This window comes from Mizuhopecten yessoensis, unplaced genomic scaffold (genome assembly GCF_002113885.1).
Source record: "Mizuhopecten yessoensis strain PY_sf001 unplaced genomic scaffold, ASM211388v2 scaffold716315, whole genome shotgun sequence".
In the NCBI taxonomy this organism is placed as follows: Eukaryota; Metazoa; Mollusca; class Bivalvia; order Pectinida; family Pectinidae; genus Mizuhopecten; species Mizuhopecten yessoensis.
Genome location: NW_018480055.1, coordinates 674,977 through 693,406, shown reverse-complemented (window position 1 = coordinate 693,406; position 18,430 = coordinate 674,977). Strand labels below are relative to the sequence as shown.

Below are 18,430 nucleotides of genomic sequence, written 5' to 3'. Positions count from 1 at the left end.
AAGTTAGTTAAATGAAAAGTTGCAAACGGACGACAGACGCTGCACCATGACATAAGCTTACTTGCCCTTCGGGCAGATGGGCTAAAAATGTTAAACTATATATATAATGTATCCAAGCTCAAATATATTAGTAACGTGTCAGAAACAATAGTCAAAATCCTCAAAAGAAAGAAAAAGAAAATTGGTCGAATTCGAAAGCAGATCTTAGTGATGTCATCTGGAAAACAATGCTGATATCCAAAGATGTGTTTACATGTATATAAGATAAACTAATCTATTGGTAGGAAACGGTGAAGTTTCAATGTTTACAGTATAAACAATTCTTTTCCATGCGAAAATGTTTTGACTAACGGTTTACACATCACTAGACAAACGAGAAAACACGTGTGTACAGGAAATGATGGTCTCGTTAATAAGGATGCAAATTGATGTTTGAGGCCAGCTGCTTAAGTTTGAAAGGAGGAAAACACACGGAAAACACCCTTGCAAATGGTGAAGATGTAGGTAGGTGGTCACTCTTGACTGGATAACCTTATAATGTAAATATAAGTATAATATAAATACATATAATTGGCTGATAGACTAGTTTTCCATTACTTAAAGGGAGTGACTTTGAGTACGATGGCAATAATATTGCAGTTTCCTGCCAGTTGCTTCACTGTTGCGCAAATGTGCTCTCTCACTTGATCTCCTCCGTCTTCAACCACAGATGTTTAGGCTTTAAAAAAAATCCGTCTTCCATTTTCGGTGGGATCTGTAAACATGAATATTGGAAGTATTTTCTGTTTTAATCAATTCTTAAAATTACAAAATATTTAGATTATGATATATTTGTATACGCCTGGATGAAATAGACATTGCGAAAATTGCTAGACGAACCAGTAATTCATGATCAAATAAAACCAATAAATATAGAGTTGACTAATACATATTAATTTGAAAATACGTACATCAGTCTTGCTGCCGACACTAAATCTGAAGTTTTGCACGATATCAGCTGTAGCCATTTTAACCTCCAGTAAAGCAAGTCGCATAGCGATACAGCTACGGGGCCCATACCCAAACGGCATAAAATCCAATGGATCTTGGTTAGCTCTCTCAGATGCAGAAAATCTTTAAACAATAAATTGCATTTCAGTATTTTAAGAATAGTCTTCCCTGTAAAATTGTGATATTGCGTGAGTCGATACACGTGACTGATCACATTAAATAATATGAGTAGATACACGTGACTGATTACATTACATGATACGAGTCAATACACGTGACTAATCACGTTATAGGATACGAATCAATACACGTGACTGATCACGTTATCATGTCATATGGCAAGAGCCGTATCGAGTGACTAAACACATTACATGATACGAGTCAATACATGTGACTAATCACGTTATAGGATACGAATCAATACACGTGACTGATCACGTTATATGATACGAATCAATGCACGTGACTGATCACGTTATCATGCCCTATGGCACGAGTCGTATCAAGTGAAATTGAATAATTCATTTCATGTGATCTGTCACTCAGCAGAAAATGAGTCAAAATAATTGTTTAAATCAGTCATTAAGCATGTGACCGGTAAAATTCACTTTTCTAACGTAAAACGACACTTCGTTGTTGTCCATAAGTCACTTCTTATCTGTGTTCTTAGCGCAAACAACAAGTAAAACGAGATCAAAATATGCATTTTGAATATGCAAAATATGAGTTAACTGGCATCTACCAGAAGGAATTTTGGATATTTGTATCAAAGATTAAGAGTATTATTCAAAAGTTCAAATGAACGACCTCCTTAATGCACAGGTTCTAGAAAAAAATACCTTTCTGGATTGAAAACATCGGGTTTCTCCCAAACTTCAGGATCATGATGAATCGCATATACTGGTACAGTCACCGTCATCCCGGCTGGTATCGTGATGTCCTTGACCTTTGTAGTTTTTACACACACTCTGTCGATTCTGCAGTAATAATAATCATGACCTACTATGAATTTTATTTCCTAACATAAGACCTCCCATAGTTCCTGTTTTATTTTTAAATAATCTAAAGTAAAACGTTAAAACGTACAAGTCCATTGCAGAAGTCCCCCAAACTGCCCCCATAGTCGCAAAGATACATCAGAAAAGGATCGCAATGCCATAATACAGCAACAATGTACATACTAAATTTGAGCATTTAACAATATATAAATAGCAACCAATCAGAAGCATCTGTGTTGTTGATATGGCAACGAAACCTATGCGGTTGAATTCGCAGTCTCATAATACCCCTATTTACCAATTTTCATCAAAATCAAACCATACTATTTTTTGACCAAAGCCTCCGTGTGGTTGCTATGTGAATACTATGATAACTAAAGCTATGTTGTTGAATTCGCAGTCCCATAATACCCCTATTTATAAATATTCAACAAAATCAAACAATATCTAAATTTCGATCAATCAAAAGCCTCCGTGCCGTGTGGTTGCTATGGCAACGATCTGAAAATAAAGACTTGAACGCACAACTACATATGCCCATAAGTAAAGTTTCATCAAGTTGACTTGCGGTTTTCGATTTTCTGAAGAAAGGGAGGAAAGTTAATAAGTCCCTAAACTTCGTTTTTTGGACTTAATAATAATGATAAGAAATGGAGTAAACACAATATGTCCCCAACTCCGTTTGGGGGACATAGCAATTAGTTTCAAGACAATCAAATGTGTATGTATCTATCAGACAATCCATGTAACTGTTAAGGAACGCTATATACATGTATGGCTAGGTATATTTTAGAATATGGCAGCGTTGTTTTGACCGCTTTACGCAACACGAAGCACACCTCCTAGAACGTAGCTGGAGAAGAGTTGCGATTATTTTACCGGTGTACATAAAGCCACCAAACACACTTCTTCTCAAACTAGGTTGGGAAACACCACACGTGTCAGACAGGTGACAGATGGGAACAAACAGGGTTGGGAAACACTACACGTGTGAGACAGGTGCCAGACGGGAACAAACTAGGTTGGGAAACACTACATGTGAAAGACAGGGGATAGACGGGAACAAACTGGGTTGGGAAACACTACACTTGTGAGACAGGTGACAGACGGGAACAAACTAGGTTGGGAAACACTACATGGGAAAGACAGGTGATAGACGGGAACAAACAGGGTTGGGAAACACTACACGAGTGAGACAGGTGACAGACGGGAATAAACTTGGTTGGGAAACACCACACGAGTGAGACAGGTGACAGACGGGAACAAACTAGGTTGGGAAACACTACACGAGTGAGACAGGTGACAGACGGGAATAAACTAGGTTGGGAAACACCACACGAGTGAGACAGGTGACAGACGGGAACAAACTAGGTTGGGAAACACTACAGGTGTGAGACAGGTGACAGACAGGAATAAACTAGGTTGGGAAACACTACACTTGTGAGACAGGTGACAGACAGGAATAAACTAGGTTGGGAAACACTCCATGTGAAAGACAGGTGACAGACGGGAACAAACAGGGTTGGGAAACACTACACGAGTGAGACAGGTGACAGACGGGAATAAACTAGGTTGGGAAACACCACACGTGTCAGACAGGTGACAGATGGGAACAAACAGGGTTGGGAAACACTACACGTGTGAGACAGGTGACAGACGGGAACAAACAGGGTTGAGAAACACTACACGTGTGACAGACGGGAACAAACTTGGTTGGGAAACACTACACGTGTGAGACAGGTGACAGACAAGACCAAATTAGGTTGGGATACACTACACGTGTGAGATAGGTCACTGACGGGAACCAACTTGGTTTGGAAACACTACACGTGTGAGACAGGTGACATACGGAAACAAACTAGATTGGGAAACACTACACATTGTGACAGGTGACAGACGGAACAAATTAGGTTGGGAACACCACACGTTTGAGACAGATGACAGTCAGGAATAAATTAGATCGGGGACACTACACGTTTGAGACAGGTGACAGACGAGCCCAAATAAGGTTGGTAAACAGTACACGTGTGAGACAGGTGACAGACGGGAACAAACTAGGTAGGGAAATACTGCACGTGTGAGACAGGTGACAGACGGAAACATACAAGGCTAATACTTCATTGCAACATTTAACATTAACAAGCACCCTTATTCCATTTTGCCAAACCCAAAAACGTGTATCACTGAAAATTATAACTTTCGGAATACTTTTCTTCCAGAAATTCCCGGATAGATATTTTTTCTCTGAAACAATTCGTGATAGTAACAATCTTTCTGCTTTATTTAGAGAACTTCCATATCCTTTCTAGCGTTTATCAGACTCCTAAAAGATGTACTTACCTCAAAGCCGGAGTGAACATCCGTAGTGTTTCATTAATACACTTGTCGAGATACTGAAGTTTCGTGACGTTCTCACTGTCAATTTTTTCCTAAAATAATTCAACATTGATTGATATTTCATTATGAAAATGAACCAGTTTTAACTGTAAGTACTGTAGCAAGGTTACGATTATCATCCCAATTTTTGAGTTAAAATCCGCTCGATAGAACTCAACTGATAGGCGTGAAGGTTTACACCGATCAAAAGTCATCTGGGATCGTCTTGGCAATGGAACGTTCGCCTTGATGTATAACTTCTATGTATCGCCTTCACAAAGCAATGAAGGGGATAATTGGCCTAATATTTCAGAATTAACTTTCTATTTAGTTTAGGTTATCGGGTGATAACTACAAATTACAATGGAACTCGGGTAAATTGAATAATCAGAGAAGCCGATTATTATTAATTAACCCGAGTTCCATTGTAGTTATCACCCGATAGCCTAAACTTAATAGAAAGTTAATCCTGATATTTATAGCCTTTTTTTCTTTAATATAACATAAAACGCGTTCTTTTAATATATATCCCGCGGGAGGATTTCAAGCAGCTCCATTCAAGCCCGATGTGTGATACGGTTACGCTTCGTGCCACGCTTCGAAGGCCACCGTGACATGATACGACCAAACTAGGACTCTTTTACATAAACATCACATTGGTTTGTATGCTCGCTCTTAAACATGTAATCATAACTCATTAGCGATAATTCTTACTTCAAAGTTGCTCTATGCGGCTATTTTTAACACAACTTGCAAAGTTGCGTAACGCGATGCATTTGTAAAATATTTCACTCGCACTCGTAAACTGTTATAATAAAATCATATCGTTGTCTTTCCATAAACAGTTTATCTCAACAGTTGTATTAAATACCCAAAGATGTCCCTTTTAATTCCGGAATGCCTTAATATGGCACCAACGGCTCGCAGTTTTGGAACTCTCCTATTTTTTATTTTTTTTGTAGACTCCACGGCAACGGTATCTAGGCATAGTGTCTACAAAATCACAAACACACGAAGTAACTTTATAATTTGTATTTTAACTTCAATCATTACAAAACTCAGTTCGTGTGGTCTGATCTAACAATCAGTATTTATACAGGCAAATGACATGAAGGTCGTGTAAATTTATCGAACCCGTTCTGTGATGTCCAGTCCACTCTACCAGCCTTAACGAGTGGAGTTAAAATAATCACTGCAATATTGCCGATATCGAACGTTATTGTCAAAATTGAATTTACTATCGTATTTCTGGGTATTGTTTACACTATGTCATCAACGTGAACGTATGTAAATGAACACAACCACGTAGAGCAGGCGCTGTAAACAACGCGACGTCATCGGAATGTACAAATTTCAACAATGTATGTATACATATAAACAATGAATCTTTTGCATGAATACACTAATGAGTTGTACAAATCTGGTATCCCATGTACTTCTGTTTACTTCTGAAAATAGCAACGGAAACCCCCGGGTTGTTGACGTACACATATGTACATGGTGTATGTATCACTACGCGCACGAGAATGACTGTCGTTATCGACTGATAGTGACAATGACCTCAACAAAGGTTTTTGAGTCAATTACAATTGAAACTGTAAATAAAAATAAGTATATCAGCCATCTTAAATCTCACAACTTCAAAGTTTGTCATACCTCTTGATCACTCTCAATATTCGAACTAAAACCCGGAATCGTCTTTACCTCTCATTTTCCCCTATTAATTCCGCCCCTCCTTTCGTTTATGCAGTGACCTTTCCTTATTTTGATTTTGCATATAACTGAAGAACAGTTGGGCCAGCAGACTCCCGTTGGCCAGTTAGATTTGTCGGTAACACAGATAATCTGACATTGTGCTGTATGGGATTCGACTAGACACGCTCTTTTCCTACGATAAGAAAACTTTTTTTTATATATTTTATCTTTATTTATTCTCATGAAAGTCCTACAAGATGTGTTTGTAAGTTTGTAAGCGGTAAAGGGATCCTTACAGGACGAGGTTTCTCCTCTTTAAATATGAAACTTCTATATCACCATGCTAATTCATTATACTAATTGTCTATAAACATATGTTCCTATAGGGAACGCAATGTTTGTCAAGATGGATGTGACAAAGAGGCCCAGTGACATTTAATCCCTGACGAAGGGCTAAGCCCAAAAGCTTGGAAAAGAGTGACTTACAAGTTCATTAATTCATTAAAAATATCATTAATTTGATCAGTTAAACGTGTTCTACTTGATATTCGGGCTTCTACAATATTCTGTATACCCTTTGTATACTTAAAAAGTTGTTTGATAATACAACATAATTTTAATCTTTATATGTATTCATCTAATACTGTTGATATCCATGTCATTCCCAACATATCAATGTGAAATTCACGATTTTTAATAGTCAAACCATCTTTTTTAGAGCTAGTGATCGATATTTTATAGATCTCTTGAAACGACGGCCTTTTTATTAGCTTAATCTTGTATTTTCCAAGTCTGTTCTAGTAATTGTGAGATACTGTACAATAAGTTTTTGATATCAGTGTTTTCGTCAGTTTGTGTGCTTTCCTTCCTTTTCTGCTCTTTAGGAAAACACCCAAAGCATCAACGAGTTTCTCTTCAGATTTGAATATCATTTATTTAATTTTGCATTATTTGTAATATTCAATATTCTTTATATCATAATTAATCATAATTCACTCTTCAACGTCTTCATATGATCCTGGCTGTTGTTAGGACGTTAAAACATGGTCCAGCTGATAAATAGTTTACCAAAACCATGCTACGGCAGTCTTTCTATCATAAAACCCTATACAATAGTGTCTAATGCCTAATCTTAAATAACGACTTACCGACCCGATCTTTTCCACAATTTCCTGACGTAGCCTTTCCTGACATTCTGGGTTCGTAGCGAGGTTGTATGCATTCATGGTAAGTGTCAAAGCCGTCGTTTCGTAGCCAGCAGCAAAGAATAATTCTGCATTTCCCACGATTTCATCAAATGTTAGGCCTAGAATAAAGATTTATTTGCTTCTATGAACAGTTCCAATGAGATACTTTTAAATCCCCCTTATATAAATTATAGGTCAAAAGATCATTTGAAACCAATATCATTACATGTTGCACAAGAGCATAACTCCTTCGCTTTAAGGAAACATTCTTTTAATCATTTTCATTTCCATTTTATATAATGCCAAAATTTCGTCACTTTGATTTAAAAATAGCTACTTCAATTACAACGGATATTTTGTTTTGACGAATTGTCGCCCTGTTCTTTTGAATCTTCATCACCAAGTTCCAATCGACCTTCCTGGGCATTGATCATCAACTGGAGGAAATCATTGCGATCTACCTACAACAGTATTGCATAAGAGTATATCATAAATGCCATGTGCTACGTGCACAAACTCATACTAAGTATTGATCATATGCCACCTGATTAAATAGCTCTCATGAGTTGAAGAGGCCAAAACGTTGAAAGACTTAAACTATCAATTGAACTCTGACCTTCAAGATACGAATGGTTTTTTTAAGACCAGCAGTGGGCAAAGCTAAAGCATGCTAAACCATATGTAAAGACCATACTAAAAAGCAAAAAACCAATAGCGATGTCACTTAGTAAGGATATCCTGTTTACAGAAATTCATTTATTATTTAAGGACTACAGATCGTTGGATAATAACGCCATAGTTATCTGTAGACCGTCAATAACCTATTTTGAATCTTCAGTGACTCAATGTCGGTCGACATTTTTGAAACGGACTTATCTGTTTACATTTTAACCAAGAAAAGGTTAAAGGCACGACAACAGCTGTTATTGACACATACCATTATAAGCGCAAGGTCGTGAGCATGCTACACGTCAACAAAACGGATGAAAAGCATCAGACCAATCAAGCAAAAACGTTTAAAAGGCACCTCATAGCCCTCCTTTTCGAAAAATATACACGGCGGCATATTTCCAATACATATACCTGTATCCCACTGTGGAATACAACCCAAGAATGTACTGTAGACTAATGATGTACAAAACCCACACTGAGATCTATTGTGGACCATATAGGAGCTAATTGTTACAATGATTCCAGGTCTTTAGCAGACACTATTGACTTATAGTGGGTAAGTGAGAACACCATGTTTTGAACTCGAATTATCTTGTGAAAACTTTTCTAAAATGATTGATGGCGTCGGTAGAGTACATACTGTTTCAATGAAACGTCACCTATATTATTGAAATGGCTGTCTTGTACTTACATGTACAAACCAGAAGAAAATATTGACCTACCTCCTTGTTTCTTCTCCTTTCATCCAGCAGCTGAGAAGTAAGTTTTCGGAAGTAGGCCATACTATCCCGTGGGAAGATGCACACACCAAGTTTCAGAAACAGAGGTTTCAACGCCGGCAAGTACACTGTAAATTAGAGAAAAGGTAGAATAACAAGTCAGTTCAAACTAGCGAGATCCATCATGGAAATCGTGATAGTAATAGCAGGCCTTTGACATTCGAAACAACTGCGTTATATAAACGCCATGAGAAGGAGAAGCAGAGATACTTTTATCAGGAAAAGAGAAAAGATATGATAGGAAATAAGAATTCTTCACTTTTACTATACAGCTCATTAGTAAGTCGTCTCTATCTGTCATAAAAGAAAATATCGAGGACAGTGGTGGATTAAGAACAGTCTATAGTGTTTGCCTCATCAAATTTAGGAACCTATATTGTCATTACATTTCATTGTGTTCTATAACGGACTGGCAACGTTTTTGTTTCCAGTCATGATAAGATTTTCAATAAATTAAGTCTAATAGTATGGGAAAAAACAAGTTGAACAAGAATGGACACTATTCTTTTATATAGAGAACGTTTAATCAAACACTCTCAGCAAATACCTTGTCCACTAGTAACACAATTATTCTCACGATTGCACCCTCCATTTGTACATTTCTTAGTCCCCACGGCAACACTCATCTTTTGAGCAGTAACCAGTCTTTTCCTTATATTTGTATTACATATCATCAAATGGTTTTAGACCCGTTTCGATTTCCACCTTTTAGGCCCCTTGCGTCTTAGATGAGGCTCATGATCGTACTGGTACAATTAACAAATTTGTGCCGTCATTTTATAAACACACATAAGAGTACAAAACATCATGGGGACTCGATGAGAAATGACAGTGCCAGTGTGGGCATCCTTAATCTGATTTGTACGTACTCATTAGGAGCTTATAAGGATTGGTAACCGAAAGGTCAAACATCTTCTTGGCGTGTTTTACAAAAAGGTCATCCGGATTACTCTGGGAATCCGCCTGAATACCGAAAGCCGTGGAACTGATAACATCCATTGTAAATCCCCCAAATAATCTGCAGGAAGGAAAAAACACAAATGTTTGAAAATAGCAACAAAAATAATAGCAAGTCAAACACTTATTTGTAAATCAGACACACTACTATATCTGTGAGGGTATTGCATAACACATTTTAAAAGAATGCTGTTATAATGTTTGAAATGAATTAATATTGAAAAAAACAGATAATATAAAAGTGTCAGTAAAACCTTTATTCGAACTCGATCGATTAATTTTGCCAACATCTGATTTAACGAATGATTTAGATGGAGACCATTGGAAAGGTGAATTTTAATAAGACCAGGTGTTCCAGAACGGCAAGTGTCTTCTGCTTGATCAACAGAAGCGAGAAACGGGGTCTTTTCTTTATGCATGTGAGCCGTTTGATGTAGTTTTGTCATGTGGTATATCTTTGCTTCACATGTTTGATATTTGATAACATTGACAATGTAGTATTTTTGTTTTTGTATGTTTGCGATAAGGCATTATATTACTTATTATTTAATTATCAACTGGACAGATATATGAGGGGTTGATATTACCTTTTCATTTCCACTTGGCCATCGTCTCCACTCTTTATAAGCTGCCGGGAAGTTTTCATGAGGGTGTCACACGCTTTCTGAATAAGGGGCCCCATCTATATGAATAAACCTTATGTTTTATGTCATTTAACACAATGTATTAGTGCAAATGTGATAGGTGCTCACATTCATTTAGAAACAAATAATACAATAACGAATGATATACTCGAGCATTGAACGGTGTTTTTATGATCTATTTGAATGACACAGCACACATCATAATACGCGCTCATAAATACCATACAAAAACATTTCAATACTTATATCTACGTTTTTCTCTACCTTTTGTGTTCTACAGTCGGTAGATTCTACAACAGCCTCGTTATTTGACATGTCGTCAGAAACTGGGGACACTGTGGCTAATAGACGCGTGATACTTATAGCGTTTGTAGTGAGTGTTCTTGCGACAGAGCACAGGGGTTCGTTATAAATGTCTGAAAAACACATATATCTTGTGTATGTTTATGTGTTCATATCAGTAGGTCTATAACATATATGTATTTCAGACATTTGTAACGAACCCCTGTGGATCAGTGCAGTGTAACAGACGATATTTCTGAAAGATTGCCTGAGTGTTAACATTGTGATTTCAACAGATATGCATTTTGTACGATTTTGCAGACCAAACTTGTTTTTGTTGTAATAAAAGTTTGTTTCCATATATATATTATTATTTTACACACATTACAATTACATTGTCATGTCTCACAATGCCCAGCGATATTTCAGCAGCCGTCATGCTTGTTTATATTGGATATTGTAGTTCCGGTCGGTGCATGATATGTAAAGTCCCATCAATGACATAGCTTTCCAATAGCCTATAAAGTGGCAATGCCATGTCAATGTCAATGGATGGTTCTGCCTACTTATTTCAAAATGAAAATCCAAGTAACCCTGCACCATTTGATATAAAAAATAACCTTGCGAAGTTTTCCGGATGAAAACGTGGGTGTGATAGTATTCCTGTTTTGTTTCCAGTGTTCTCCCTTTACATTCGCCAGTCCATGTCTCAAGTCTCCACTGAATTCTTCAAAGGACTATCAAATAACATCATAGTGGTAACACTGCGTTCAACTAAGAGCATGTTATTAAAACTAAAACAAATAAATATGTCTTATATGATCATATCTATATATTCACATTCTTTTATCCTTAACAAAAAAACATATACATAAATATATAAAAACATGAATACAATGTAGGGCCAGAGAGTGCCCTACAAATCCCAAAACATTTCGCACAACGTACGGTAATTATTTTCCTCGATTTCACAGTAACGTTGTCTTGACAACGGTTTTTAATGTGCTCACAAATCGAAATTGCATTGTCTTTCCCAGCTATGTAATGAAACTGCTCGATATAACTTTGTAGTTTCTTTAATGCGATGTTTTATTGTCTACAAATGTTATATTTCCTTTAATAATACTCGACTACTTACAAATCTATCTGGGAAGTTATTAAACTGCTTCACCAGTATTTCCCTCAATATCTCTTTGTCTGCTACCACTAAATTTGCAGCGAACCCGTCGAAATGTCTAAAAAGGACAGGAAACAATTAACACAACAGATAAAACCTGCATTCAAGAAACAAAAAACCGATCAAAATGAAAGCTCTGCGACAGACATAGTGGACCGGCTTATAATGGTATCAGTTACCATCTTCACACTGGGGTAAAATATATAGGAAAATGAATGCTAATTTATCAATATTTGTATGGGGGATAAACGTTCACAAACCCATAACAAATACCTATGCTCATCGTGTCTTTTGTGTCGTTTAAGAATGTTTCAATCCTTCTGATAAAAAGTTGTAATTGAACTTAAAAGACATACCCGTACACCTTGCCGTACTTGTTAAGTGCGTTAAGGTCAAACGCGCGAGTACCCTGGAAAAAAATGATAGGAATGTAATACGCATGAAACACGAAATACAAGGATGTATAAAGTATAAATATAGATTCATGCATACAGTAAAGTAAATTTAACGGGAGATTCACAAAATATTCTTGCTTAAGTTTGACGGTGTAGTCGACATAATATAAAATTTATTAAAAAATGCTGTTACCCTAAAGCGCTACACTGTACCATTCAATCTTATCATGAAGAAGAGAATCGTCAATACTACTTTTTTATTTCAAAGTCATTGTATCCATGGATGGGGTTTTTGTTGTTTCTTTTAGAAATATGCAAAGGTTTTTAACATCGGACCAATGACAAGAAGGATGTTTCAAACGACTGTACTCGAGTTGACAGAAACTGAGTCTAGCAGATTCATATTGTTTTGACGATTCGTGATGACTGTAATTCACAAAATACTGCGAAATGTATCATTTGTTAAAACGCTTACTCCTTGCCATACAAAGAAACATACGTATACATGTTCCAAGCACTTATTTTATTCACAGAAAATTGTGAACCCAAACACATTTTTAAACACTTTTTCTGTTTAATGCCAGGAAACAAAACGTCTTCTGAAACACACTTATTTTTATTGAGACAACAGAGGTCTACAACTTATTCACAGATAACTGTAAAACTTCACATCAGTTCAATCACTTTATGAAATTCTGAGAATAAAATATCTACATTTAAGTCTTTTTATCCACGGAATACAAATTATACAAACATTCGGCTAAATTTATCAGTGCATGTTGAACGATGCAGAGACATATCCTGAAGGCATGTTATGTATGATGTTCGCTTTAAAGGATAACCCTGTGAATACCAACAGAGAAAAATCTAACTTTACAGAAAATGTAAACATATTTATTTTTCGGTCGTTTAATCCCTAGCAAGTGTCGTACCTCAGACGCCAAAGCTATCACGTTACCGACGATTGGTAGAGGTGTCGGTCCGGGTAAACCCATCCGCTTGAACGTCAAAAAGTCCCGGCTCATCATGCTACAATAAGGATGTATATGGTGAATAGTTTTAATAAGATAAATACTATATTTAACTTTGTATACTTATTTGTTCGTATCTTCATTGCAAGGTAAAGTAACATATTTCGCGATTTGTATTGTCACTGTAAATGTGTATCAAATATGTGTACAAACATTATGTACCTCTGAAAAAATTCAATTCTGTTTTAAACACAAGACTTTAGATTGAGTTTTATAATCCGAATTCCAAATATAAACTTTATAATTATTATAAAATATGGTCAGATACTTGGATGTTGAAATTACACCCGGAAAAATGTAAAATACTTTCCTTATGAAAACATATTAATACCGCGCCGCTTTATTTACGCAAAGACACCAATGAAGGGAAGATACAAATAATTTTGGAAAACCTTAATAAGGAAAAGGATCTCGGAGTAATCACAGATAACAAACTTAAATTTAATGATCATATACACGAATCGGTAAACAACACAAACAGGTTTATGGGAATAATAGAATAACGTATACGTATTAAGACCAGATGTTAGCGCGCATGGACTGTCTTAAATGTGGGAGGAAACCGGAGTACCCGGAGAATACCCAAGCGATCGGGCAGGTGACCCAAAACCTTTTTACTTCCGATCGGGGAATCACACTTTCCGCTTGATGTTTAATGTATAAATACGCGAACACACAGTACTATAAAACAACCAACATGATAATATCCCTCACTTCAGAATACACGTTGTATATAACACAATGTACGAAGAATAGTGATGGTTCACATACCCCATATCAGGAATAATAAGTTATTTATAAACGTCACATGCTACAAAACCTGTCCCTACACTTTCCATTCACATATGCAGATATGAAAAACACAATCATATGATATCTGGATGTAAGCATTGGTGAATTCTCCCATAAATTCATGTACAGCAAGTAAATTAGTAAAATAGAGTACTAATTTTCAACGTATTGTACATAAGCATTGAAACTATCTTAATTTTCAATATCAGATTTATATGCACACGCTGATATACATAGTGAACTTACAATGTATAAATTAGGATGGCTACCAGCAAGAGAATGACCCAGATAGGCACGGCTACACCGAGAATATCCATTTTGTCGTCTGCTGTGTCTTGTGCTGAAAACCTGACTGTAACGCTCATGCGTCAGTTGATTCTTTTATACTGTATATGACATCACGTGAACATTGCAACGGTCTATTTTATAACCTTGCAACTAACCGCTCAACTAAAGTGTCTAAAGACCTAGTTACGTAATAACTGGCCCTTACTGCATACTTCCCACCTCTCACATTGGAAAACTGTGGGCTATAAACCACTTGCTACCACAGTCCACTGCACACATAATCCCCCTTCATGGCCAATCATGATTACATGACCATGAAAGGGTGTGTGCCCAGTGGACTGTGGTCACAAATGCTGTAAGAAAGGGGAAATAAGCAATCAGTGAGTAACGATGAAGTCAATACAGTGGTAATGATAAACTTAGTTGACCCATTTAAAATAAGAAGAAACAAATTAAGTTAAAAATGGTAATTTCATGATTGAAAAACAAACAATGAAAATTACTGAGTTGGCAGCGTTATTGATTTCCTTATCACGTGAGAGGATAAGCATTTCCTGGAAAAGTTTATAATCTTGAGGAGTTGTTTCTTTATACAAAATAGCACATTCAAATATACCATTCACTGAAAGAACTGGAATTCCTTAGGGATTGATAAACCCTAACATTGTATTATCAAAATGGTTTCAATATCCTGTACCTTGCCACATCTTGAAAATTAAACTGAAAATGTAGTCAGAAATTCAACATTGTTTCCCGTATTTTGTTCTAATTGTTGAACAGACACTCCTTACCTTCCCTGACACTGGAGCTGGATAGTAATCCAAAAACACTTGTATCCATTATGAAAGATACACTCAGACTGGGCTATTAAGAATAAAGACAAACATACCTGATTCTGATTAGTACTCACTCAGACAGGTACATGTAAATTATCTGCAGTATAGGGTAGGTAAAAAGATTGTCCAGGTGAGCATTTTTTACTCAATTGTTCTGTTTTGTTCGAGTTGGGAATATCATATGCCGATCGTCCTTAGACGATTTACAGCGTTGGTGAGCAGTATGAGGTTTTATGCTATTGTGTTTGTTGGGATGACAAAGGGGTGTGCTTTTGACAGCTCGTTTGTGTGATAAGCGTGCTACGATGGAGTGAGGTGTACTTGTCTGATCAGCCATACAGTTTACTTAAAATGATTTAATTTATTGGGCGACACACGAGAAAGCCGAGGGCCAAATTTAAATATCTTGTCCTTTCAGGATGTGAGACTATTTTTTTCCAAACCAGAAAAACCGTGTTAACTGTTCCCTGGGGTGGGTGTTTATTCGCTTTAATAACAGCAAGTATCACTTCTTTGCATATATATATATATATCAAATGGAGATTTTTTTCTATTATTGTAATTACGAAGTCGTATTATACAATATAGATAGGCTTTTTAATATGATGATGTTTTTTTATGAAAATAAGGAAAATCACCTTTGACATATACCATTAAAATAACAAGAGCAATAGAGACATCACAATCAGCATGTGGTCACCCTTTACAGACTACACACAATCGAAATAGTTGTAAAAGTGTGACGTTTGATCTTATATCGAACATTCTACCATGACCTTTGTCTTTAAACTGTACCATTGTATGAGAAAAGGCGGACTCCATCTGACTTCGCAAAGAGGAACACATGATACATATGATTGTGTAGAATGATATTAGAAGTGTAAACAGAACGGATCGAATTGAAAATTGATTAAAATAGTACTAAATGTGCACTTATTTACACAGAAACCTGTACTAAATGTGCACTTATTTACACAGAAACCTGTACTAAATGTGCACTTATTTACACAGAAACCTTTGTAAAAAGTACCAAGAGAATCAGGTAATAGCGTCCCTGCTTCATCGACGATTCTCCACAACAAAAAAGAAACCCGATAATAATATAGCAGAACGAAATAGAACATTTATCAACAAGATCGAGATGAACGACCATAATACATGCCCATCGCTTTCATTATATATTTAACCCTTGTATTGTATGTGTGTCAGTATTCGATATCTATAACTGCCACTCCTGCAGGTGGGGGATCGGGGAAAGAATACACCTGCTGTTACCCACTGCATGTATCGTAGGAGGCGACTAAGGAGGAAACTCCCTGCAGAATTGGGGATTTGCTTTGGTGTCCTCTTTTTGGGGAGACAAAAGCGACCAAAATAATTCTGCTGCACCCATTGCAATATTTGGAATCTTTATCTTTTTCATTCTACTTCTAGCAACCTTTTATTTCCTACTGCCTTGCTTGGCAAAACCTCACTTACGGCCTTAATTTTGAGGTTCGCCCAGGTGAGGAAGGCAATGGGTTCTGTTCTCAGGCCGGTACATACCAAAGTCCTTAAAAATGGTAGATGTTATTCCCTGCTTAACGTTCAGCATTTAGTAGAATGGCAACAACTGGTTCACCCGTTGTCAGTATAAGGTGTTAATAGGACGTTAAACAAAATGAAACCAAAAGAAATCTATCACCGCAATTGTGATATTCGTGGGAAAACCGTCCATATGGTATCAACTACGGCACATTATTTCGTATTTAGGAGCAGCAGCGATGTTACTATCTGTAAAAGGAAAGTTCGGGATAAGGAACTTGTTATAGGTTGAGATAGAATAAGCAAAGGATGTAGAAGAGTTAAAAAAAATTGAAATGAAATTACGACGTTGGTTGGTTTACTTCAAAATAAATCAATAAGATGCCATGTTTTCCATATTAAGTTATTAACCGACACCTGAAAGTGTTGAATGACAACATCATGGCCACTCCTGTCATCAGTTTGAAGATATCGCATGAACCTTAATTGCAAACCGTTATCATAAAATCCATAGGAAAACAACAGTTCTGGAATTTCCTTAAGTATATGTATTAATTTGATACAACTTGCACACCATCTATATATAGTGAGTAGGAACTTTACATTTGAAAACAACGGTCATAGCAGGTTTACACTGGCATCGAAATCACACCACATTTGTTATCCAATCTATGATTGACGCTTGAAAGATGTTGATGAACCAGAATGAGGAGATGAGACATATTGGAGAACAATTTGATTCAGTAGTCTTTCTATTCCCTAGGTATGATAGCCCCGATAACCAGGGTTACACTACTTGTTGCACCCGCTAGTGTGAGCCGGGTTTCACTAACGGGTTTGGTTTCAATAGTGGGTGTTATACAACTCGTTTGCAAACCCAGCATATATTTTGCATGTGACAACACAAAATATACATAATTACCAGGATTCTGAGGAGTTACAACTTCACTCTCACGAAATTACAACATTATTTATATACATGTCCGGAAAAGGGTTGTTTTCATTATTATTTGATATTGCTAGCTGTTGCTGTGCAATATCCTGCATCGAACACATACTTGTCTGGCACGCGTATATTTGTTTTCCGTCGGTTCAACACATTCCAGTCACAATCGATTTGTGTTAATGATACATGTAATCATTTTGAGCTTGTACTAAACTATCTGCAACTTGTAGAATACGAGGAAAAGGTTATGATACAAGCCCTATACTTATATCAGCCTTTTGGGCTAGGGTCAGGGCTAATAGGAAGATTTCGGGTTGATACGGGGTAGGATTTTAAAAATGGCCATATGATAACTTGTAATACTAGTAACTTATACGGTGACATTCTCCGAATTTGGTCGCTCATTTCGACATCGACATTTGGACTGAGTTTAATTTAATCTACTACGCTAATCAAATTCGTCTCGCACCCTGTGTCGATTTTCAACTCTGAAAAACGTCCTACACATTCATGTGATCGTGTATAGTGATAAATAGGACTAAAGAAATATGGGATGGTATTGAACACACACACATGTGTTGTGGCTACGTACATGGCCTTGTGAGTACATGTAATTGGTTTATGGTGCTCTATGCCTACTGCCGACGGGTGCTCGGCCGGCGAGTAACCTGGATGGTTACTATGGTGAGCGATGTTTTGAAATAGTGCGGACATAACCTTTTTAAAATATATAATATGCGGTGTTCATATTGCAAAACAAAACAATATCCAATAAGATCAACTGTCAAAAATGAAAGGAATATTAAGTGTTTATTATTATTAGATTCTAGGTAAAAAAAAAAAAAAAAAAAAAAAAAAAAA

The 18,430-nt window shown here is 36.6% G+C and overlaps 1 protein-coding gene across 1 annotated transcript; it reads right to left on the bottom strand.

Annotated features, from left to right (window-relative positions):
- Nucleotides 1–66: 66 nt before the first annotated feature.
- On the bottom strand, nt 67–14,351 carry LOC110442964 (cytochrome P450 3A2-like). The gene is made up of 14 exons (XM_021486859.1): nt 14,222–14,351; nt 13,085–13,181; nt 12,114–12,166; nt 11,719–11,815; nt 11,201–11,317; nt 10,242–10,336; nt 9,567–9,715; nt 8,641–8,765; nt 7,593–7,707; nt 7,208–7,365; nt 4,329–4,417; nt 1,830–1,967; nt 951–1,113; nt 67–754 (listed from the first exon to the last, which is right to left on the bottom strand). Exons 1-14 carry the CDS (start codon nt 14,338–14,340, stop codon nt 680–682), a joined length of 1,590 nt encoding a protein of 529 aa, XP_021342534.1. The 5' UTR covers nt 14,341–14,351; the 3' UTR covers nt 67–679.
- Nucleotides 14,352–18,430: the final 4,079 nt, after the last annotated feature.